This window comes from Typopeltis vanoorti, chromosome 2, assembly GCF_054136105.1.
Source record: "Typopeltis vanoorti isolate ZY-2024b chromosome 2, IOZ_Tvanoo_1.0, whole genome shotgun sequence".
Classification (NCBI taxonomy): Eukaryota; Metazoa; Arthropoda; class Arachnida; order Uropygi; family Thelyphonidae; genus Typopeltis; species Typopeltis vanoorti.
In genome coordinates, this window is record NC_143550.1 from 59728105 (window position 1) to 59755293 (window position 27189).

The 27189-nt window shown below is 38.6% G+C and overlaps 1 protein-coding gene across 1 annotated transcript in view; it reads left to right on the plus strand.

Annotated features, from left to right (window-relative positions):
• Positions 1 to 1741: 1741 nt before the first annotated feature.
• The window catches only part of LOC150109068 (TGF-beta-activated kinase 1 and MAP3K7-binding protein 1-like), a 133076-nt gene continuing 107628 nt past the window's right edge, over positions 1742 to 27189 (plus strand). Inside the window, exons 1-2 of the mRNA XM_090405299.1 lie at positions 1742 to 2224; positions 13349 to 13482. Coding sequence (XP_090261425.1) covers positions 2159 to 2224; positions 13349 to 13482 — 200 coding nt within the window. The 5' untranslated portion in view covers positions 1742 to 2158. The remainder of the gene's footprint in view (positions 2225 to 13348; positions 13483 to 27189) is intronic.

Genomic DNA, 27189 nt, shown 5'->3' on the forward strand with positions numbered 1-27189 from the left:
TTTACAAGATTCACCACCTAGTCAAGCAGGTCTTAAGACAACAAAAGGATAACTCAGAACCTATCACGCCCACTTCTCTAGCAGAAGTTATAAATATCATAACCCATCTGAATAACAACAGGGCTCCAGGTCCAGATGGAATCACAAACAGAATAATCAAACTACTCCCCAGAAAAGCCATTGCGCATTTAGTGAACATAATCAATGCCATCCTCAGATTCAAGCATTTTCCCATAACTTGGAAGACGGCGGATATCACCCTAATCAGAAAGATTAGAAAGAACTCTCTACTCCTCGAAAGCTACAGACCTATCAGTCTCCTATCCAGCCTTGGAAAGGTAGCTGGAAAAGTCATCCTTACAAGTCTTCAGGCAGCAACGGATAAATTAGGATTTATTCCGGAGGAGCAGTTCGGATTCAGAAAAAACCAAAGCACTGACCAACAAATACACCGACTGGTCGAATATATCACAAAAGGTTTCGACTGGAACCTCCACACAGCTGAGGTCTTTATAGATGCTGCGAAGGCTTTTGATAAGGTGTGGCATCACGGTCTTCTCTACAAACTCCTCAATTTCAATATACCAATTAATCTAATAAAAATAATAATTGACATATACCTCAAAACAGATACATGCAGGTCAAAATAAATGTAACTGTATCATCCAGACACAAGATCCTAGCAAGTGTGCCGCAGGGCTCACTTTTGGCCCCACTGCTATTTTCTATCTACATAGCTGATGTCTCTCAAAACCGAAGGTCAACAATCATTGCATTATATGCAGATGATACTGCTTTATTAGCAAGATCTCCCAGCCCCAAACTGGCTATCAGAAGACTCTAAAGCAGTATTCATACACTGGAGAAGTGGCTGATGGAATGGAATGGACTGGAGGATCCAAGCAAACCCCCCCCCCCAGAAGAGTTCAGCCATGCTGTTCTCCAAAAAGAAGGTCCAGACCAAGGAGGGCATACACCTGCTAGGAGTCAAGATTCCATGGCAGACTGAAGCCAAATATATCGGCGTGATGCTTGACAATAAAACTCCAGTTCACCAGTCACATAAAACAGATTAGCTCGAAGACATCCAAAGTAATCGCGCAACACTACCCTATGATCAACAGAAGAAGAAAACTGAATATTCGGAACAAACTACTCATATACAGGATGGTAATACGCCCAGTCATCACTTACGCATCTCCTGCATGGAGCCATACCTCGGATACAAACATTGAAAAGCTGCAGGGGATACAGAATAAATGCCCGAGAATGATTTTGGACGCCCCATGGTTCATTAGAAATTCCCAGATTCATAGAGAAGTCAACATTCGCTAATCACATCTCTCCTTCATGATCTAGCAGAAAAGTTCTTCATCAAGACAAGCAATCATCCAAACTCGCTGATCAAGCAAGCTTCAGACTACAATGAAGCAGAATTTTACAAATGCAAATTCTATGCTCAGCTGAACACAGCTAATCTCACTGCCCTTCCAGGGTGAGTTTAAAGCTCAATAACTCTCCACTGAAAAAACTTTCCTCTCAAACAAAGCGGAATATGAAAAGCAAATATGCTTCACTCATCAAACCAGTAACGTTCTGCGTTCTGCCAATAATTCTTCTGACACCTTTTATTGAATCAAGTCTGGCAAACAAACAAACCCAAAATAGTAGGTATTTAAATCTCCCTGGTGACGTTTCATGGAATTACGAAATTATGACTGTGACGATCTCTTAGGTTATTTTCAGTTTGTTAGTGTGAAATGATGCGGTGTTCTGTAAATAAATGTATTAAGTTCTCCAGCGTTTTAAGTTAATTACCGTTTATTATTACTGTGTTTTGTTACTTTACAATTTTTACAGGATGTGACTTATGAAGAAACTGAATGATTTATGTTTAAACGGTGTGATGTACATATATTGGATGGTAAAATCAATGGTTAGCTCCTGAAAAATGAACTTATCAATATATTTGCCTGATGCTAGTGTAGCTGGTTGCTTAATTGAGTACGTGAAGCTATCTATTTCTTTTAGGGAAAAAGATGAAGTGGTTGGTGTTCTCACCTGAGAAGTGATTTTTCTCAAGGTTACATTCTTCCATGTGTTAATACGATTGGATGACAATTTAGTAATAAAATCATCAATTGTATAAGCATCGGACATGCCAACTAGAAGGGAAATCGAACCCCCAAAACATCTTGGAGGACTTCATTTATCATTACACGAGGTAAGCTTCATATGAACAGTAAACATTCAGATATGTAGCGCATTCCTTATGGCAGTTGCCACCAAAGTGTAGATCGTATATCAGTATCGTCTGAAGATAGTTAATAATGAGAACGAAATTGAACTTAAAATGATTATATCATGATGATGTGAGTGAGTATTTCAGTTAAGAGCAATCCGAAATGTAAAGCAGCTTGAAGTCATGATGCACTAGGTATTTTATCCTAGCTGAATGTCATCATTGAGTAGCTGAGACAGACAGCTGTAGAGTAGGTGCACTTCCTCAATGAGTTGGAACTCCCTGGAGGTGTCGAATAATAATAATAATTGTCATATTCTGATTTTGAACCCTCAAGAGGTATAGGATAATAAGAGAGTACTACACGAGACGTTTAATTTATTAACTTCCTGTTGATAATTTTCCTGTGAGTTACTATTATCTTAGGCCACCAATAATTGTCATATCTTATATTTCAGCATAACACCTTAATATCTAATCGCAGCAATCCACCTAGATCTTGATCCTCCTCTTGGTATACTTCCTCTCATTCTCACATCAAATAGCTGCTTTGATAGCATTTCTTTCTGTTTAAGTGATTAAGCAACCTGAGATTAGCTCTGCTTGGACACATTCTTGAATAATAATAATAACGACAACATCAAGTTTGTTCTAATACCTTCGTTTTTTAATATGATTCATTTATTGATTCCGCCATGTGTTCATTCCCCTGATTTTTCTCGGCACACTCTCATATCTTTGATGTCTCTGTTCTTGGATCAGTTGTTTTATTTCTAACCCAATATTTCACAGATTCATAAATTAAAAGTTGTTTGAACATTGCCTTGTATATATCTGTTTTAATGTTTTGACTAATTTCTCATTTATTCAATGGGCGTTTATTTTTCTGATTCCCCATCACACCTGCTTTGTTTACTCTGTTGTCTATTTCTACCTTTATTTGTCATCTTTAGAAACTGTTCCTAAAGAGTGAAATGTTTTATTTGTTCTATAGGTTTCCCATTTAGGATGCAATTAATGTATTTCAGTGTTCTGTCTGTTTTCACTGTCTTTTTATTAGAGATTGTAATAACAAACTTATTACATCAGTTATTCAATAAATTGAATCACTGGTGTAACAGATTTAGTTAAGAATTCTGCAGGATTTGTTTGTTAGGAGTCCTCTCAGCTTAGTGGTGAGAGTAGTGATCCATGTAGGTGATATATAACAGTGGAGATGGTCTGCACCCTTGTCTCATCCCTGCTTTTAAGTCAGATTCTCTTCTGTAATCTTTCAATGCTAACTGTTGACTTACATCTCAAATACATATTATTGTAGCATTTTGAATAGCTTTTTTGCTTTAACCTTGTCATAGGCCTTTTGCAGATATTCGAAACTTAAATACAAAACCTTGTTTAATCTTGTAAATTTGACCCTTAACACTCATTAGGGAAATTCCTCTATAATTCTCACATTTTGTTATTATTACATTAGGGAAATTCTTATGTAATTTTCACATTATTTTATTGTTATTATTTATAAACATTACTAAGAGAGCTGTATTCCAGTCATCTGGAATATTCATCTTTCTGAATTATGCAGTATAGCCACTGTAAAGCTTCCATACCTCTGTATTTGAGTATTTCTGGTTGAATATCATTTATTTCAGCTGCCTTTCCACACTTCAGGTTTTTAATGGATTTTTCTACCTGAACTACTGATATGCACTTGTGTTTCTTGAATATTTTATACCACTATTCTTCTACTTGTATCATTTGGAGTGTTTCAAAGTAATTACTCCATACATCTAGACTATCTTCAAATTTCACATCAGCTTTATTCATCTTTGATTCCTTTAACATAATCTGTCATCCATTTTAAAATGTTTTCAATAGCATCCAGAACATTTTGCTACCATCCTGATATTTATCTTCTATATTTTTAGTGAAGTCTTCCATGACTTGTATTAGTTACTTCTTGCTGCATTTCCTTTAATTTTTTATTGTATCCTCTCATAACACATGCTGACTTCTAGTAACTTTTGATATGCTTTCTTCTTATTATTATTGTAGTACGTGTCCCTCCATGGAGTCCGAAGCCTCATCACAGGAGACCCCAACTATCTACACAAGCTATCATACCTCTACTTGAACTCATTAACAGATACAGCTGACACTGGCTGCCCATTCTATTCATTCACCATTCTCCAAGCAAAAAATTTAGTCCTCATGCCATTGCTAACCACACATTTACCCAACTTCCAGGGATGAAGTTTAGCTCTGCCCCCCCCGCCCCCCTCTAGCCAAGTGCTGAAATACTTTGTATTAATCCTATAAAATCCTCCAAGTAACTTAAATATTTCTATCATATCATCCCTCTCCCTTTTTTTTTTTTTTTTTTTTTTTGCCTATCAATCAACTTTTGCAACCCATGAACCATGAGTCTATCCTCATAGGGAACATTCCACAGACCACTCATCATCTTAGTTGCTTGCCTCTGAATCTCGTCCACCACTTCCTCATCTCCAAGAAACCCAGGAGACCAGATTTCAGCATAGTAATCCAGATATGGACTATCAGGTTCATAACCAACTTGTATAAGGAGTAAGAAGCCACGGTAAGAACAGGTGTTGGATTGACTGACTGGCTTCAAGTTGGAAAAGAAGTTAAGCAAGGATGTTTGGAGTGAGGAGAGGACACACGGGATTGAGGTGGGTTTGAGGTGATTGGAGTGATTGAGGTGATTGGATTGAGAACAGGTAAGAACAGGTGTTGGATTGACTGACTGGCTTCAAGTTGGAAAAGAAGTTAAGCAAGGATGTTTGGAGTGAGGAGAGGACACACGGAATTGAGGTGGGCTTGAGGTGATTGGAGTGAGGAGAGGACAAACGGGAGGAAGGAATTGGATTTTATGCGGTTATTAAGGGATAACTATCTGCGACAGCATGTAATAGAAAATACTAGGGGTCAGAGAGTGCTTGACCTAGTAATTACATCTGAGGATTTGGCTGTAACAAATATGACCACATTGCCACCAATTGGTGAGAGTGATCATAGGGTCTTGACTTGTTATTATGTTGGAGGTTTAATGGATTTTTTTTTTTATGAGAAGCAGCTAAAGAATTGTCAGTACCCTTGACCACCTCCCAAGTCAGACCTTCTACACAAGAAGGTCTTGACTTGGGAGGTGGCTAAAGGTGTAGAATTTTCAATTAAGACAGGGTACATGTGGAATTATCGGGCTGGAAAGTATGACAAGCTTAGGAGTTTGATTGGCTCAGTGCCATGGCATGTACAACTGCAAGGACTAGAAGTTGATAGTGCATGGGAGGTAGTTAAGAAGTGCTTGCATGAAGCAATGGCTGACTGTATACCTAGAGTCCGAATAATAAATCAAGTAGGGGTTAAATGGATGAATAACACCATTAAGCTTGAGGGAATTTAAGGAGAAAGGTGACCGGCAGGCACATGAACGGTATAAAGCGCAGGCCAGAAGGGTGACGAGTGTGGTAAGAAAAGCAAAAAAGGATTATGAAAGAACATTGGCCATGCAGGCTAAAGAGAATCCTAAACAGTTTTTTAGATATGTAGCAAGTAAAAGGAAAAATGTACATGGCAGAATGATTTTAAAGAATGCCGATGGTAGGGAGGTAACTGAATCAGTTGAGATAGTTGAGTTACTGAGTGAGCACTTTGCAAGAATATATCATCCAGGTGGTGACATTGCAGAAACGAATAATCCAGTAGATTATACGGGAATTGTGGTGAATGAAGTGGAGGTGAGTAGTCTATTGCATAACCTCAATGTCAATACATCTGTGGGATTGGATGGTATACCAGCTCGTGTAGTACGAGAAGCAGCTAAAGAATTGTCAGTACCCTTGACCATTTTGTTTAATTTCAGTCTCGGTCTGAATTAGTCCCGAGCGGGTGGAAGGAGGGGAAAATAGTTCCACTGCATAAAGGTGGTTCCAAGACTGCTGTTGTAAATTACCGACCGATTAGCATAGCAGGAATCATTGTGAAGGTCTTAGAGAAATTAGTCAAGAAAAGAATACAGGATTGGATAGATGAAAATGGGATATTGTATGGGGGACAACATGGTTTTGTGAAGGGTAGATCATGCCTCAGTAACTTGCTCACGTTTTATAACGCAGTGACGGCTGAACTCGATAGGGGTAATGGGTTTACAGTGATACTACTAGACATTGCCAAGGCCTTTGATAGGATACCACATGGAACCCTAATCAGTAAACTGGAGCAGATGGGGATGGATAGGAGGGTGGTTGAAGGAGAGATACCAGAGAGTTGTTTATTCAGGAGTGGAGTCTAAAAGATGGCTTGTGACTAGTGGAGTGCCACAGGGCTCTGTTCTTTTACCACTGCTTTTCAATTTGTTCATCAATGATATAGGAAAGGATTTGAGAGGAAGTGTTCACTTGTTTGCTGATGATGCAAAGTTGGGTAGAGCAATTGTGAGTGCACAGGATGTCAAAATTTTACAGGATGATTTGGATAGTTTGGAGGACTGGGCTATGAAAAATGGATGTCAGTTTAATGTGGCAAAGTGTAAGGGTATGCACTTTGGGGTGAAAAGAATAGCAGCAGTATATCGCATTGGTGGAACCGTACTCCAGGAGATTGATGAGGCCAGGGATTTGGGAGTGTTGGTGGATAGGGAGTTGAAGTTTAGGGGGCACATTGCAAAAGTGACTAAAACAGCTCACGAAATCACTTGGCTTCTGAAAAATACTTTAACATGCAGAGACAAACAAGTTGTTGTACCTCTGTATCGAGCCTTGATAAGACCCCATCTGGACTACTGTGCCCGGTTATGGGCACCAGGGTTTCTTCATGATGGGGAAGAAGTGGAGAGGATCCAGAGACGAGTGACCAAGATGATAGCAGGTCTGTGGAATGAACCTTATGAGAATAGGTTGAAGATCTGTTGGTTGCAGAAATTGGACGATAGGCGAAGGAGGGGTGATATGATTGAGACATTCAAATTACTGAAGGGTTTTTATAAGATTGATGCAGAAGATATTTTTGAAAATATGACTGGTGGTGGGAGGACTAGGGGCCATGCATGGAAGCTGGGCAAGAACATGGTTGACAAGGGTGTTAGAGCTAGGTTTTTTACTTGAAGAGTGGTGAATGAGTGGAATAAGCTTCCAGAGTCTGTTGTGGGTGCTACGACCGTGAATGAGTTCAAGGCAAGATATGATAGATACTGTGTGAATGTTGAATAGTTGTTAGGGCCTCCCTCGATGAGTCTGTCGACTCCTTGGAGTTTCCCGGAACAATAATAATAATAATAATGTTTACTTTCTCCTCACTTATTTAGTATATATGCTGAGGACATCATGTGTGAAGCATTGGATGAGCTCAGGACAGGAATTAGGATATGGGTAGATTAATCAGTAATGTGAGGTATGCTGATGATACAGTACTCCTTTGTAATGACATAGAAGAACTAGGACTGATTCTTGACAAAGTTAACAAGATCAGTAATAACAGAGGACTTCAACTCAATCCTAGCATGACAAAGATCATGGTTCTCAAAGGAAAAAGAAACAGAGAAGCTTCTTGAGAAACAAGTGTACCTTAATGAAGAAAGAATTGAGGAAATCAGCAAGTTTGAGTACCTGGGATCCATTATTAATGTGAAGAATTGCTGTTCAGAAGATTCAGAAAAAGGTTAGGAATGGCTAAAACCCTGTCTAAAATCTGGAAGAATGGATCTATCTCCATGGGAACAAAGTTGAGGATTTTGGATGCAGTTGTTTTTCCAACAGCGACTTATGGATGTGAGACTTGGAACCTAAAGAAGTTAGATAAGAAATGGATATGTGCTTTTGAGATGTGGTGTTACAGAAGACTGTTGAGGATATCATATACTGAAAGTGTACAAATGAATGGGTGTTAGAAAAGATCAGTAGAACTTTAAGGCTCCTTAAGGATATTGACAGAAGATAGTTAAAATATTTTGGACACATAGAAAGGATGGAAGGAGGACTTCTCAGAACAGTAATAGAAGGTAAAGTTCCTGGAAAAAGTCAGGGGTAGACTATCAATGAGATGGATGGATGGCGTGTGTGAAATGACTGATCTTCAGAGAGTTGAGGCTGCCAGAAAAGCAAACGACAGGACTACATGGCGAGGCCTGGTGTGAACATCACCTAGCATCGGAGTGATCATACGACATCTGTAGATGCCCAGTGAACATAGTAGTAGTAATAGTATTTGTTAGCATGTGCGTTAATAGCCAAGTAATCTGACAGCTTATTTAAATTGTCCTGCAAGCACTCCACATTACCTTGATTAACTATTACTCTACCTAATTTTGCATCATCAGCAAGCAACTGAATATTTCCTTTCAAGCTATTTCCTATATAATTTATGTACAAATTACCCAGTAGTAGTCCACTAGTCACCTGCTTTTGCCTGGATTCTGCTTCTCCATATACCACTTTTGGTATTTTTCCAGTAGCCACCCTCTTATCCACATAACCTGTGTCATATCCATCCCCATTTGTTCTAAAACTTTCATCTTTTCCATAACTACTGATTTAACCTCTTGAGTGCACTATGGGGTTCTGATTTTCTATCCTTGCATACATACATACATACAACCTCACCACATGCCTCTTGTTGAATCAGTCACCATTCAAAGACAGCCACTGAGTCTCCAAGGTTCAATTCTGTTTTCTTTCAAATGCTTCCATTTTTTTTTTTTCCTGAATAACATTTGTATATTTGAGCATACAGTTCACCTCTGGAATGTACTTGACTCTGATTCTTTTTTAAAATGAATTGGTCTTCTAATCAGATAATATATAATTCTGACCCAAAATTAACTGCAATCTTGAGGATGTACTCTTACATCTCAACACTAACAAAAAAAATTCTTAATAAACAATGGTCTTGGAAACCTTTGCATTTTTTAGATACAGCCCTGGTAGAGGGGAAAACGTCAAGAAATAATCATATATTGTTCAGTAACTGGTTAAAAGAACCACTGTAAGATGAACCTACTACCTCACACCAGCTGACATACACTCAATGGACAAAACATTAGAGATACCTATCTAATTGCATGTCGGTCCTCCTCTAGCATGAATAACAGCCTGTACTCTCCGAAGTATTAACTCCACCAGATGCTGGAGATAATTCCAGCCATGTCTGTTGCAGCATTATTGACAACTGTGCCTTAGACGTCAGCCCTGGATACATGGATTTGATGTCTTGCTCTATTTGATGTCTTTCATCCCAGAGGGATTAAATTGGATATAAATCTGGGGATCTTGGGGCCATTGGATGGTCTTAAACTCAGGTGAGTATTACTTGAACCATGCCTGTGTGGTTGCAGTTCAGTGGACTCTACAGTGTCCTGCTGAAACAGACTATCAGCTGCATGATGCGTAAAGGCCATGAAAGTGTGTGTAGGTGATCAGCTAGCACATTCTGGTATCTCGAAGCATTTAAGGACCTCCCCAGACACACTAAGGGACCTAATGTGTCACATAAGAAGGCTCCCAAACCATCACAGAGCCACTGCCTCCTTGAACAGAGCCAACCTGGCATGATGGGGGCCATGGCCTCATGTTGTCGACACCATACTTGCACCCTCCCATCAGCTCGGTATAACTGATAACAGGATTCATTAGACCACATGACTCTGGTTCACTCAGATGTCCAATTTTGATGGTCCTGAGACCAGAAGAGGCACAATGCCTGATGATTAGCTGTCAGCTATGATATATGATTAGGGTGTCGACTCCCATAGCTCATGCTATGCAGGGTACACCATACTGTATGCTTGTTGATGTTACTTGGACCTCCGACATTGAAATTGGATGTGATTTGTGCCACCCTGCGGCTGGTCTCGATGAGCCTGGACAGTCTCCATCAACCCTGGTCATCAGTGGCTTGTGGTTGGCTACTGCTTGCTTGCTGGGTGCTGGTACGTCCATTGATGGTATGTAGCAGACCCATTGATACCCTAGGGTGATGCCCTCGAGAACCCTAGAGTTCTTACTACTTGGGTGATAGAACGATCCATCTGTCTTGTGCTGATAATATGTCCACAATCAAAAGTTGCTAAGATCTACCCATGTTTGTCAATTGCAATGCACTGTTGGGAAAACCTGATGTCTGCTTATTTACCATCTGCATTTGGTTTGGGTACATTTCACTCTGTGCAGAAGATGCCAGTGTCAACTTCTCATCACCCCTTCTCTAATGTTTTGCCTACTGAGTGTATGTGATGTCTGTTGCCATTTATGCAGCTGTGAAGATATCTTACTGTTGATGGCTTCACACAGGCAGGCAATAAAGACTGTTTATAGATGTGGAATTTGATGACCAGAGAAAGCCTCCTTGATAAATCTGATGTGCTTCTTATGCATTTCCATTGACATGTATATAAAGTGTATGTCAGCCATTCAGTAAACTAGAACTTACTCCATTGCAAAGCACTGTTGTATGGCTTAGAAACATGAAAGCAAATATCATCTGCCACTTGCTCAGGGAGAAGCTATTAGATTCAATGCCGTTCCTGTCTCCTGATACATCTTGTATGTGATTCTGGTTGTTTACAATCATGGGATTTATTGAACTTCATTTATCTATTTTGCATTTTTGTGACTCCCGCCTATAAATGGTTGTAAACCATTTATGGGTGGGACTCACGTAGTGCATTTTTTTGTTTATTTTTGTAAGTTTTGTTTTGTGTTTATTACTTTTTTTATGTTTTTTATGTTTCAAATCTCTTCAAGTATCCTGTATGCAGAGTGATGATTTTTACTGGACATATCCCACTTTAAACTCATTCACAAATAACCATGCCTATAGTGGATTCAAACCCATGACCTATTGGTTGGAGAATGGAGATACTATGTGTTTGCTCAGCCAAGTCAGCAAATGTCATCATTAATGTTGCAACTACAAAGGGCTGTATTTCAGGAAATGCCAGATTTCTGGACTTACAAACTGTGGCATAAACTTTATAGAAAGTTTATGACACTGTTTAGAATCACCTTATATATATATATTTTTTTTTTTTTCAAAATTCATTTTTACTCGGTTGGAATATTATAAAAAAGGTTTAATGACTATTACTACCGAGAGAAAAGATGACAAGATATATTTAAAAAAAGATACTACTAGTTTACTAGTTTCGTTACATGAACATCCTCAGGTATCACATTCAAAGAAGTATATAAAAAATTACAGAGACTTAAAATTGTACTAACAGAACAAGTATAAAAAACAGTAGCGCGTTTGAAAAAAATGCAAGTTTTTTATACTTGTTCTGTTAGTACAATTTTAAGTCTCTGTAATTTTTTATATACTTCTTTGAATGTGATACCTGAGGATGTTCATGTAACGAAACTAGTAAACTAGTAGTATCTTTTTTTAAATATATCTTGTCATCTTTTCTCTCGGTAATAGTCATTAAACCTTTTATATATATATATATATATATGTGTGTGTGTGTGTGTGTGTATGTATTGATTGGAATGCCTTGCCTGAGAGTGTGGTGCCTGCAAGGAGTTTGAATGTGTTCAAGGAATGGTATGATGAGCTGTGTGTATGATAAAAGGACCTCCCAGATGAGTCTTTGACATCATGAGGTCTTGGGGTAATAATAATAATAATAATTATATATATATATATATATATATATATATATATATATATATCAGCCCACACACATGAGAAGTTGCAGCCTATAGTACTGTCTGTAAACTTATAATAAATTTAGTTTAATCCTTTATCCAAGTGTGAGCAAACAAAGTTTGCTCTTGAAAGTATCTTGAGGACTGGGGAAAGGTGGTACAAAATACAACACCGGGCAACTCGTTGCAAAGGTGTAGCAAGCTAATATCACTCCTATCTCAGTATCTCCCAATGTTATGCATTAAGGGAAGGGCCACTACCTTATAGAATCACCTTATATATATATATTGATTGATTGGAATGCCTTGCCTGAGAGTGTGGTGCCTGCATGGAGTTTGAATGTGTTCAAGGAATGGTATGATGAGCTGTGTGTATGATAAAAGGACCTCCCAGATGAGTCTTTGACATCGTGAGGTCTTGGGGTAATAATAATAATAATATATATATATATATATATCAGCCCACACACATGAGAAGTTGCAGCCTATAGTACTGTCTGTAAACTTATAATAAATTTAGCTTAATCCTTTATCCAAGTGTGAGCAAACAAAGTTTGCGCCTGAAAGTATCTTCAGGACTGGGGTAAGGGTACAACACTGGGCAACTCGTTGCAAAGGTGGAGCAAGTTAATATCACTCCTATCTCAGTATCTCCCAATGTTATGCATTAAGGGAAGGGCCACTACATAGACTAGTTTCGACCTTTATTGAGGTCTCTTCAGTGGGAGCCAGGCCCAAGTGGAGATACCAGGCAGAAGCATTAGCAAGGTCATCCCTTGTACCACCTTACCCCAGTCCTGAAGATACTTTCAGGTGCAAACTTTGTTTGCTCACACTTGGATAAAGGATTAAACTAAATTTATTATAGTCTAACCAAGTGAAAAATAAACTTTCAATGTCTGTAAACTTAATTAACAAGAAAGAGGGAACTTGTTGATGTATTTCTTGAACAGCTAAGATATCATAGTCTGTGGGAGAGGAATGGTGCAAGGAAGGCTTCTGAAAAAGAGGCATAAAGTGGAACAAAACATGACTAAGAAATTATTTCAGTAAGTGTGGAGAGAAAGAGAGAGAGGATTCACCTATTAAGCAAATTGTCTTCTGGATGGAATCAGACAATTTTAGAAAGGTTTTGGTGCACCATCCAAGAGTATTTGCTGTTTTGTTGGCAAGCATTGCAAATGTAATAGGGTAAATTGGTTGACTTTAGCATCTTGATAAAGGCAGTTAGCATGTACATCACACAGCCATGCAGATACAAAACTGTGATATGTTGCAGATGGGCATAATTACTTTCAGATCAATAATCGAAACTTAGAAGGCTATTAAATCAATTTAATTTGACAGTAATAGAAATGTTTACATTAGAAGCAGTTTATCAGTTACAGCTACTCAATGTCTTAGAAAGTCTTTTCAAAATATGCATATACCATATTATTTTATTTAGGAATCCCATATTTGGACGGATGACTTGCCAGTGTGTCACATGTCAGGGCTTGGATTTTCAACTAACCAGATTTATAGAGAAGATGGCAACAGAACAGAAGAGCATGAATTTGAAGATTCAAGTATTCACTTTCGGTAAAAATAGTTCATTATTAAGTAGTTTTAATTTTTTCACTGTAGAGAAAGAATACCACATATTAAAGAATTGAATTTATCTTTGTTATATCAAATTATTAGCTAAAAAAGTTTGTTTAGTAGCTCGTGGCTTGAAATTGTGGGGGTGCTGCAACTTTCAAAATATACATATGCACTGTAAGTACAGTGTATACATGTTTGGATAAAATATCAAAATTATGGTAAAAATTTAAAAAAAATTAAACACGAAAAAAGATTGTTTATTATCGATAAAATTATACAGTTTAGTATAATTCAAAATTACTTAAAAATTACTATAACAAATATAGTCGATAGTTCTTTGGCATGAAACTCTTAGATTTCGATCTCCGAGTTTCGTATCCGGCTTTAAAATAATGAGGGATTTATTATCCCCTTAACTTACTATAACAAATGTTATGTCTTTAATTGTAATGTCCAAATATTTAAAGTGATGGAGTAAACACGATAAACACTACGAACACTCTACTACTGGCACAAACTGCATATAAACAACAGTGGAACTGCGACGGACAGTGGCGCATTATGCTGATAGCTCGCATCTCACTATGACGTGCATATGCTTACGCACATAACAATATGACACTGTGGAAAACACAGTGCTGCTAGCGTCCTTCGCCCTCCTAAGTGCTACAAGATGGATTTTTATTATTTTTTTTTAGAAAATAAGATAATTGTATAGGATTGTTGATGATAAAATTAAATATCACAAGTAAATATAAATAAATTAATAAAGATATTTATATATCGAAAAAAATTGGTGGTGCTGCAGTTCTGCAGTGCCTATGCACGAGCTGCCCCTGTAGCTGAGATACTTATATTAGGACATGAGTAAAATATACTATATTAAGCAGTTCCACAGGTTTACATTTTACTTGTCCTTGGCATTTTGTCTTAGATCTTTTTAACTAGGAAATTTGGTAATTGATGACATGCTCTTGTGATTTTTCAATTCTTATTTGCCATCTCAGTGGAGAACAATCCACTCAGTATCAAGTTTTTTAGTTACATGTGTTCTTTGGCTGGTTCACCTGTTTTCATGTTCTACTGGTTCTGATGCTTGATCCATATAGCCAGCATCCTTTCCATTTCAACTGAATGACAAGGATACCACTGTTTCCTCTACAAGGTGTAGAAACTTCTGTGCTTATGCCTTGTTACCTATCCCCATCTGCTGTGTTCAGTGGCTCAGTGCCTATTTTGTGTGTGTGTGTGTGTGTGTGTGTGTGTGTGTGTGTGTGTGTGTGTGTGTGTGTGTGTGTGTGTGTGTGTGTGTGTGTGTGTGTGTGTTTTCAGTGGCTGAGTGAGTGTTCCTACTGCCTTATTAGTCTATGCGGTATTTGTCTTTATCTGTAAATGACTTCTATGTCCTCTCAGCATGATATCTGGCAAGAGAAAAACTAAATGAAGAAAATGTCTAGGAAATCATCCCATTCTTCAGAGGTGAAGTTGGAGGTTCTGAATCGGTTTGATAGAGGTGAACATACATTGACATTAAAAGGGCCTTGGGAATGAGTAATTTTAAAGTGATAATGGCTGATACAATTTGCAAGACCACTCATAGTAATGAAATTTCAATGTCATTCAGTTGAAATGGAAAGGATGCTGGCTATATGGATCAAGCATCAGAACCAGTAGAACATGCCTTTGTCTGAGGCAGTCATACAAGAGAAGGCAAAAGATATGTGTGAAGATCTCATGAAAAATGAAAAGCTGCTGACACCTTTTGCTGAAAGTTGTGGGTGATTTGACAGCTATAAGAGTTACTATGCATTCCACAATCTCCAAATGACTGTCAAGGCTGCAGCTCACATTGCAACTGAAGAATTTCCCAAACTTCTCTTCAAAGCAAAGATATCAGAAGGAAGTTACATACCAAGAGAATCAGAAGTTGAAAACTGCAAGTCAGGTTTCCTTTGAGAGATTCTTTAAAAAGTAGCTTTCAGCCTTCTTTGAGTCCTCAACTTCGGCATGTCAAATAGAGATGTTATTAAGATGTGGTTACAATGTATTAATCATGAAAATAAACAACTACTTTAATGGTTATTTGTTTTATATGTACTGAATATTTTATTTACTACTATTATGCCTTAATATGTATAAATAATAGGTGCATTTTTGATTATATTAATCTTGAAAGATCAGAATCTCGCTTGCTTGGGAACTCAAACTCTGTTATTCCATGTTATGAGCCTCCTGTTTTACACATTATCAATATACTGGCGATTCTCAAGAAAACAGGCTGCTGGTTCGAATCCCTCCATGGGCATGGATGTTTATAATTGTCTGTGAAAATACTAGTGGTGGAGGACGGCGGTAGATGACATTGGTGTAGACAATGAAGGTAGTTGCAGTTGGTGGAGACGAAGAGTTATAGAGTAGATGTCCTCCCTCGTTGAGTCTTTTGACTCCCTGGAGGTGTTACGTAGTAATAATAATAATAACAACACAACTCCTTTGTATAATGAAGGTTATTTGTAGTTCAGATTCAGCATTATGTACTCTAGGTACCTTGCTGTAGTTGAGATTTTTAATGACTCCTTTAGTTTACGTTATTACTAACATCCTATCAATTGTTTTTCTACCAACTTGTTTTGGAATTAAATTGTTGATTCTCACATTTTGGGCTTTTCAAGGCATGCTGCATGAATTTACTGATTCTTAGTCTTCTTTTTCCTCCTCCCATACCTTTACCTTTAACCTTCTCAAAAAGATAGACTTTCACCATTGATTCTACCTGGTGTACCCAAAGTAACATGCATGTGAAACTTATCTTACTATGGACAAACAGAAAGATCTGTTAACAAGCACATCTCTGAAAATCAAGACTATATCTGACTCATCAAACCTTACAAATCTGGCTTTGCACAACACAGGATTGAAAACAATGGCCTCAAAGTGACAAACTGTTACATATATCCATGTATAAACATGAACATTTATACAAGAAATGTGCCAAAACTCTACTTCATTGACCAACCTCAGTTGTTACAGCTGCCTCAATATTTCTAAAATGTAGGAAATTGTCATCCTTAACTGTGAGATCATCCTTAATCTCAAAGGAAACTGTGAGAAAGAGGGTAAGGAGTGGTTTCTTTGCATGGAGGATTGTTGAACCATGGAATGCATTGCCTGATGGAGTGGTGAGAGCGAGAACGGTCAATGCATTTAAGGAGTGGTATGATAGACTTTGTGTTTCCTAGGAGGGACCTCCCTTGATGAGTCTTGATAGACTTGTGTTTCTTAGAAAGGACCTCCCATGATGAGTCTTTTGACTCCATGGAGGCCTGAATAATTATTATTATTATTGTTGTTGTTGTTCCGGGCAACTCCAAGGAGTAGACAGACTCATCGAGGGAGGCCCTAACATCATATCAAGAACAACTATTCGACATTGACACAGTATCTATCATACCTTGCCTTGAACTCATTCACGGTCGTAGCACCTACAACAGACTCTGGAAGCTTATTCCACTCATTCACCACTCTCCAAGTAAAAAACCTAGCTCTAACACCCTTGTCAACCATGTTCTTGCCCAGCTTCCATGCATGGCCCCTAGTCCTCCCACCACCAGTCATATTTTCAAAAATATCTTCTGCATCAATCTTATAAAAACCCTTCAGTAATTTGAATGTCTCAATCATATCACCCCTCCTTCGCCTATCGTCCAATTTCTGCAACCAACAGATCTTCAACCTATTCTCATAAGGTTCATTCCACAGACCTGCTATCATCTTGGTCACTCGTCTCTGGATCTTCTCCACTTCCTCCCCATCATGAAGAAACCCTGGTGCACATAACCGGGCACAGTTGTCCAGATGGGGTCTTATCAAGGCTCGATACAGAGGAACAACAACTTGTTTGTCTCTGCATGTTAAAGTATTTTTCAGAAGCCAAGTGATTTGATAAGCTGATTTAGCCACTTTTGCAATGTGCCCCCCTAAACTTCAATTCCCTATCCACCAACACTCCCAAATCCCTGGCCTCATCAATCTCCTAGAGTACAGTTCCACCATTGTGATATACTGCTGCTATTCTTTTCACCCCAAAGTGCATAACGTTACACTTTGCCACATTAAATTGACATCTATTTTTCTTAGCCCAGTCTTCCAAACTATCCAAATCATCCTGTAAAATTTTGACATCCTGTGCACTCACAATTGCTCTACCCAACTTTGCATCATCAGCAAACAAATGAACACTTCCTCTCAAATCCTTTCCTATATCATTGATGAACAAATTGAAAAGCAGTGGTCCAAGAACAGAGCCTGCAGCACACCACTAGTTACAAGCCGTCTTTTAGACTCCACTCCTGAATAAACCACTCTCTGGTATCTCTCCTTCAACCACCCTCCTATCCATCTCACCAACCCTATATCTATCCCCATCTGCTCCAGTTTACTGATTAGGGTTCCATGTGGTATCCTGTCAAAGGCCTTGGCAAGGTCTAGTAGTATCACTGTAAACCCATTACCCCTATCGAGTTCAGCCGTCACTGTGTTATAAAACGTGAGCAAGTTACTGAGGCATGATCTACCCTTCACAAAACCATGTTGTCCCCCATACAATATCCCATTTTCATCTATCCAATCCTGTATTCTTTTCTTGACTAATTTCTTTAAGACCTTGACAATGATTCCTGCTATGCTAATCGGTCGGTAATTTATAACAGGTGTCTTGGAACCACCTTTATGCAGTGGAACTATTTTCCCCTCTTTCCACCCCCTCGGGACTAACCCAGATCCGAGACTCAAATTAAACAAAATGGTCAAGGGTACTGACAATTCTTTAGCTGCTTCTCGTACGACATGAGCTGGTATACCATCCAATCCCACGGATGTATTGACATTGAGGTTATGCAATAGACTACTCACCTCCACTTCATTCACCACAATTCCCGTATAATCTACTGGCACATTCGTTTCTGCAATGTCACCACCTGGATGATATATTCTTGCAAAGTGCTCACTCAGTAACTCAACTATATCAACTGATTCAGCTAACTCCCTACCATCAGCATTCTTCAAAATCATTCTGCCATGCACATTTTTCCTTTTACTTGCTACATATCTAAAAAACTGTTTAGGATTCTCTTTAGCCTGCATGGCCAATGTTCTTTCGTAATCCTTTTTTGCTTTTCTTACCACACTCGTTACCCTTCTGTCTTGCGCTTTATACCGTTCATGTGCCTGTCGGTCACCTTTCTCCTTAAATCCCCTCCATAGTTGTTTCTTTTTTTGCAGCTCAATCTTAATGGTGTTATTCATCCATTTAACTCCTGCTTGATTTATTATTCGGACTCTAGGTATACAGTCAGCCATTGCTTCATGCAAACATTTCTTAACTGCCTCCCATGCATTATTAACTTCTAGTCCTTGCAGTTGTACATGCCGTGGCACTGAAATAATCAAACTCCTAATCTTGTCATACTTTCCAGCCCAATAATTCCACATGTACCCTGTCTTAATTGAAAATTCTACACCTTTAGCCACCTCCCAAGTCAAGACCCTATGATTACTCTCACCAATTGGTGGCAATGTGGTCATATTTATTACAGCCAAATCCTGAGATGTAATTACTAGGTCAAGCACTCTCTGACCCCTAGTATTTTCCATTACATGCTGTCGCAGATAGTTATCCTTTAATAACCACATAAAATCCAATTCCTTCCTCCCATGTGTCCTCTCCTCACTCCAATCAATGCGACCATAGTTGAAATCTTCCATAATAATTACCCTCCTTCCACTCATTTCTTCTATTTGCTTGTGCATACTGTCACCACCATCTTTTCCATCACCTGGTCTATAGCAGCACCCAATTGTATATTTAGTTCTGCTAGCCACAATCTCACACCAATTATAATAATAATAATAATAATAATAATAATTAACTGTATTAAATAGATTGTATTTTAACTTATGGTTCTAAGAGCTGGGTGAGAAGTAAAACACTTGACCAAAGACTAGAGACCACAGATATGAGAATCCTGAGAAAGATTAGAGCAGGGTTTCTCAAACTGTGTTCCACGGAATGCTAGTGTTCCGCGGAAGGTGAATAGGTGTTCCGCGAGAAATTCTGGAATTTGTCATTTTAGTTTTCTAAGCATTTTTCATGAATAAATATTTTATAATAAAAATATTCTGGGGAGAATAATATTCAAGAATATGTCGAAAAGCTCAGACCCAGAACAACTAATAACATCTGTGTATCGTGAATTTTCACACATCGAAACCTTTCAACATTTGGGAAAGGGAATGCCGCTGTTTATGACAGGTCATAGAAATTGCCTGCAAGCCCATTACAACAATTGGTCATATCGTCTGTCCTCAAAACTGAAGGAAATGATATCTGTGTTGCAAATGTCAGTGACCAATCAGCTGGGAAGTATAAAGAAAATTTTTCCACTGAAATTGAAGATCAAGGTAGTCTGTATCCGGTTCTCAAATCTATTACTACTGACTACTTTTTCGCAAGTCGTATTGCAGTGTGTAAGTGCTTATTCTGAAACCGGAGTGCTGTGATTTTTTTAAAAGTAATAGGAATACAGAGTTAAAATCTAATATGAATAAGAGACAAGGCACTTTGTTTAATTTTGTTATTAAGAAATCTCTTATTGAAGGTGTTTGTGATGGATGTACAAAAGGAGGAGAAAACTACCAGCACACAGAAGAAAAAGTCTGCATTCACTTGTAAGTACTTATAATAATATTATAAATGTATTTGGTGATCAGAATGGGATATGTCAATGAAAATCAACACAAATTAATTTAATGATGTTTGCTTGAAGAAACTACGACATGCTACAAGATTTCATTAGCCCAGTAATTGATAACTAATTTAAATGTAATTTATATTTGTCAACATGACACATCGTATACATAAGTGCACTAATACTCTTTATGATTATGCCATAATTAATTAATAATACCTAGGTTAATGTATGAACTTTAAAAAAAATTGGAAAGGTATTTACGAGTAAATTTGTTGGTATATAATATGATTAGCAACAGTTATGCCAAAACCTTTAGTTACAGTAAAAAGACGCAAATTGATAAATTCAACTTGCTGTATGATAATTATATTAACTCTAAACCGTCTCTACCAGATAACAAAGTGATAATAAACCTATCTAAACACATTTTAACAAAACTTGAGATCTCAGTTCTCAAAAAAGGATTCAGTATTGCCTTAAAACCTACTACTATTCCTAAAATAGAGTTCATCTGCAACTTAGAAAAAACCATCTCATTGCTTCCACACCCAATAGCTAATGACTTAAGATTAAAAAGCAGCATTATCTTTTCCGCTCCGTCAAGATCTCCTAACTCTAACCAAATGGAAAGAAGAACACTACACAAATTAAAGAATAATAAAGACATCATCACACTTAAAGCTGACAAAGGCAACAATACTGTTATCTTAAATACAAAAGATTATGAAGAAAAAATTAAAAATCTATTATCAGACATGTCTGTCTATAACGTTCTCAGTACAGATCCTACGCAAAATAACCATAACGACACAAATGAACTATTATGTGGAATGACTAACTGGTCTATAGACTTAACAAGAAAGCTAAAATCCATGCACCTGTTGACTCCAAGATTGTATGGTGTTCCTAAAATACATAAAGAAGGTATACCATTACGTCCAATAGTTGATGGAATCTATTCTCCTACTTACCAACTGTCTAAATATCTAGCCAAGATTTTACAACAACACATTCACAACTTGGATACTTATATTAAAAACTCACAACATTTTATTTATAAATTAAAAAACATCCCTATCTCTGAAGATGATATGCTAGCAGGCCTTGACTTCACATCTTTATTTACAAATATTCCAGTTGTAGAAGTCATCAACATCTTAGACAGCTTGTTCCCAAGAAACATCACTACTTTGTTCAATTATTGTTTAACTTCGAACTATTTCATTTGGCAAAAAACAGTCTACAAACAACTTACCGGATTAGCCATGGGTAGCCCCCTCTCTCCTTCTTGTGCTGACTTATTCATGGAAGACCTAGTGGTAAAATCTTATCACAAATTACCCCAAAACCAAAAACTTGGTACAGATATGTTCATGACATCTTTATCATTTGGAATCGCACAAAAGAAGAACTAATGGATTATCTCAACCAAATCAATAGTTTCCACCATACCATCAAATTCACATCAGAAATTGAAAAAAAAAAAAACTTCCATTCCAAGACATCCTAATAAAGAAACAAACCAATAACAGTATCAACCTGTCTGTCTCCATTTCAACTCATCACATCATATATCCCAGAAACTTAGCATTATCCATATGCTTAAGAAAAGAGCTATACATTACACAACAGACCAAGATGACTTACAAAAAGAATTAACTACAATATCCAGAAAGCTATCCTTAAATGGTTATCCAAAAAGACTCTGCAACAAGATTCTCTTTTCGGATATACCACAAAGACAACGTGATGACACCCAATACATCAGTACTATAACTATTCCATTTGTCAGCAGCATTTCCAAAAAATTGGCTATCCTTCTAAAACCACACAATATTAGAGTAGCAATCAAGCCAGTCAATACTATTCGGAAATTTTTAAGATCACTGAAAGACCCTCATCCATTCTACAAGTACTATGAAGTATATAATATACCTCGCTCCTGTGGTGTTAGTTACGCTGGTCAGACCTCTAGAAGCTTCGAAACGAGACAGAAGGAACACATAGGCTATGTCAGAAACAACAAACAAGATATTTCAAGCCTTTCTTGACACTTTGCCTCTACCAACCATCTGATTGAGTGGGATAAGAGTCATATGCCTTATATAGAGGGGAATTACCATTCCAGAGCCTTCAAGGAGGCTGCTGCAGTCACCCGTTCAACAGGAAACCTAAATAAGAATCAAGGTCTAATCCTAATGGAAATTTGGAAAGCTTTAATCAGATCACTAAACGTCAAAGAAATGAACTTTCACGCCAATTGCATTATGTCTCGCAACAAATAAATCATGTTCCCAAGACACGTGCATTGTCTCGCACAATGTGTGTTTTGTTTTTACTAATTAACATTTGACAATAAATGATTGTTTTTTTCTTAACACTTAGATTTACTCATTTATTTTATTTATATTTACCTACCCTACGAAACCAGCACACAGGAGAAAAAGTCTGCATTCGCTCGAAGGAATAGTTGACTGGAACGTGCCTTATTGCTTCTGCTCTGGAGACAAGGGATGGTGACAAATAGAAACGGTCGAGTCGTGTGCCGATGCCTCGGCCTGGCCAAGTATAATCCCGAGAGTAGGGGTTGTGAGCCCTCCAGATATCTGTCAGCTGGAGATTTCTAAGGTGAATTTTCAATTCCCTGTAGCCAGCTGTACCTGTGTTGGAATTTCCCCCTAGTTTATCGTAGGCCGGGTCTGCCACACAGTTAAAGTCCCCCATCAAGATGACGTGATGGGCGCCGTACAGGTATGTATGGAGCGACTAGAAGAATGCTGGTTGTAATGTTGCATATGCCGGGGCGTAGATGTTAATGTATCTGGTGATACAGCCCTGGTACTTCCAGTCGACGGCAAGAACATTTCCTTCTGTATCCGTTTGGATGTTATGAAAGGCTCCGAGGATAAAGGGTTAGCATAAGTAAGTACCCCGGCGCTGTTACTTGTGCTGAAGCTCAAATAGGATTTTACAGGGTACTTATGACTCGGTTCCTGCATGTCCTTGAAATTGTAGAAGTGTGTCTCCTGCAGGAACAAGAGCCGGATGTTATGGGCTAGCATGAGATTCCACACCTCCTGTTGTTTAGATGGTGAACTGAGCCCTCTGATGTCGAGGGAGGCAACACAGAAGTGGGTGGCGGTATTATGATTTTTTAAGTGGTTTAAACCCTGCCTAAGTCTTTAATACATAATTTCCTTACACACGTGGTCAGATCTTCGATCTGTAGGGGGGAGGTAGAATATCCCGCTTCCTGCAGACCAGCTTCCAGTCTTGTACCGAAGTTCGAGAGAACTTCGAATTCGTGCTGGGTGTTAACGATTTTAAAGCTTGTGATTTTATCATCTTTTATCTTGTAATCGTAAAAGTTGAATTGGAAGTCGGCGAGTTTTTGGTACTTGGAGTTTATACTGTGTCTGTGAGTAGAGGGGCTTTCCACTTCCATCTTGGACTCTGATGTCGTACAGTCCTGACCTCCCTTGGGGCGACTTCGCTGATGTTTTTTCTCCAACTTTGGAGAAGCCGCTTCTTTTCTTTTTTTAGGAAGGTCCTTGGGGGTTGGAAGAAGTTGTTCCCCCTCTTTTGTATTCAACTCCACTGCAGGGGGGGGGGGGATGCTGGCTACTGTGGGGGAGATCTGCATAGCGTCCGCTGAAGAAGCTTCCTCTGATGTTGTTGAGGGGGGGGGGGGGATAGCTGATGTTGCGCTATCCATGGCTTCCTGTGCGCTCCCCTCGGCTGTGTGTGTTGTTTTTGTTCCTGTTCCAATGGTGATGGTGGAACGATGGAAGTGTCCGAGGGGGGTACTGCTTCCTCAGCGGATGTTGTTGCTGGGGGGAAAAACAGTCTCATTTGCTGATGTTGTTGCAGTGGGACGCTTCTTGATTTTCCCCAAGACAATCTGTGAGAAAGACTCTCCCCGATGGTGTTGGGGAGTACCGGAAATTCACCGGCGTCTTTTGCGGGGATAGTGTCTCAATGGCCACCCCTGCCTTTTCTGCGAATGTGCGCAGAGGACATGATGTTACTTTGTGATCTTTGTCGTTGCACTTTCGGCAGGGGTGTGGGCACTGATTAGAAATGTGCCCAATGCCGAAACAATTGAAGCACTTGGCTCTGGGGCAGTTACTCCTCAGATGTTCATTGGAGCCGCACCGCAAACACTGTCTTTGCACTCAGGGATAGTTCACCATTACACGTGACGTGCCGATGATAACAAGATTTAGCACAGGCTGTCGCATGTCCGTGGTGAAGGTGACTTCACCAGAGAACACCAGGTGGGGTCTTCCTGGGAGATGTTCTTCTTTATGTTGCTCACTTTCATCAAAATTCTGATCACCAAAAATTTATAATAATATTATAAATTTTTGGTGATCAGAATGGATATGTCAATGAAATTCAGCACAAATTAATTTAATTATGGTTTAATTGATGTTTAATTAATTAATAATTAATTATCAATTATTAATTAATACATTACAAAATAACCAAGTGTTCCGTGAACATTTCAGGATTTGTGAAGTGTTCCGTCGTAGAAAAAGTTTGAGAAACCCTGGATTAGAGGCATGAACAGATGGCATCAATGGCAATATCATATTAAAAACGAGGATATTAGGAAAGAACTTGACATTGTCAGCATCCAGGAATGCGTTAGCAGAGCTAATCTCAGGTGGTATGGTCGTTTAAACAGAATGGGCGAGGAAAGATTGGCAAAACAAGTGTTCTCTGCCAGGTTGGCAGCAAAACGACCCAGAAGAAGACCAAGATATAGGTGGATTGATACGGTACAAAGTGCCTTAGACATCAGAAATATAAGATCTGATAATGTTGGAGTCTTGACAAGTAACAGAATCTGGAGGAAAATTGTAGATAGGAAGTCAGTAATGATGAAATTTTTCATGTAATACTATCATATCCTGTACACCCCTTGAGGGTACATGGCAGGAATTTGATGATGATGATGAAATAGATTGTATTCTCAAGAATTTTTTAACTCATAATTATCCAGTTTAATTTTATATACAGCCAAATAGTTTGCATGCCTGGTTAGCTAAGTGGTTAGTGTACCCACTCTCCAACCAGTAGGCTGCAGGTTCTAATCCTGTCATGAATGTTTGTGATTGTTTTTAGGTGGAAGATGAATTTCATCACTCAGTAAGAGGCCCACTGCTACTTATTGGAGACCTGAAATCGCTTAAAAACATTTCATGTTTGGTCTGTGAAGTAATTTATATATATATATATATATACTAGCATGATACTGGTGCTTTGCTACGGTATTTAACTACTATAAATCCATTTTGACTCCAATAAACTCTCCTTTGATTGCAATGAATAATTTATATTTAGCACAACTACCCCATGTCAGGCAACACCCTGTAATTATTAAAAGTCATGGTTCCATCGAATGACTTGACTAACACCACATTCATGTTCAGGTTAAAATTCCCTTTAATTTGATACCTCACATTATATTTTTAGACATTTGTACATAGAATTCAAAATTTATAGATGTTTATTATTTAAAAACAAGCAAATTATAATATTTTTTATAATATTAATACAATATAATAAAAATTATGACAATTATAATGCATTGGCCTGGTTCGCCGAGTGGTTAGTGTATCTGCTCTCCTGCCAAAAGTTTGCAGGTTTGAATTCTGCCATGGATGTTTGTGATTGTCTGTGCAAATACTAGTGGTGGGGGGACAGTAGATAGTGTTAGTGTAGTTGGTGGATTGAGTGGTGGAGACAAAGAGTTGTAGAGCCCTCCTTCGATGAGTCTTTGGACTCCCTGGAAGTGTCACATAATAATAATATTTTTTGTTTTATAAATTGTTATATTTGATTTTTGAATGGGTTTTGTGATATAATAGCATAGCACCTGTGCTTTGCAAAGGTGTTCACAAAAGTAAATAAAAACTAATAAAGAAAAAAGTATATATAGTTTGAATAAAGTGAAGCGTGTTGATGCAGAAAAATGATCAAGTGAAATTTGAAATATAACATTTGATGAAGAAATAAAAAAAATAGAAGATTGTAGTGAAAAATACATATGACCTTTTTTCCCTACTTAAGGACCTCTTTGTAGACCACATTGGTGGTTCCCCCCCTCAGGCGCCAGGATCGCCAGGCTGCTGGGTGAGCTCACTCTGGAGCAGGCCACATAGAACTGTCCATTTCAGAAGCAGTTCCCCCCCGCAAGTCAATCCCTGCCACCTTCAGCAACTGTCCCAGGGACTTGTTGATGATCATAGCAAAGCAGACCTTGAACTGCAGCCTCTTGAACTTGAATGGGATACTCTGATGGTATGAGTGGTATGCATGGTATGAACACCGACTCTCCCTGAGCACAGCCGGTGAACATGGCGTTCCTGTGGAGAGCCTTCACTCGCAGCCTGGTGCCATTGCAGAATTTTTGGGTGGGTTGAGGTTTCATAACAATATCACTGGAGTCCCACTTTGAGGAGAAGCTTGTGTGCTGGGAAGCCAGGAGGGTTGAGGGTGTTGAGGAACTCCACGGATAATGGATCACATCATCAGTTTGCAGCACTGAGTCGACAGACCTGTACTGCTTTTCTGCCCCTTCAAACAAGTTAAGTAGAATGTCATTAATGATGGCAGCCTTGTTGTTCTTGGAGGTCAGAATGGCATGTTCGCACAGCCATTCCATGGACTTCTCCTTGATATTGGTGATATCAGGGTATATACTGGCTGTGAGGTCTGGTAGGGTCGCCACTACTGAGCCCAAGCCTGCAGAGATGGTCATCTTTCCCTCGGACTTGGAATACTCTCTGTCCCTTATTTTGAGTAGGAGTTTAGCGAATTGCCCAGCAGAGATATCGCCTGTGAAGTGGATCCTCATGTTCTTCCTGAGAGAAAGGGGGCCATTGATACGACACCTTGACACATGCCTTAACTTCGTCAGCTCAAGTTCTCCTTGGCACCACTGGCA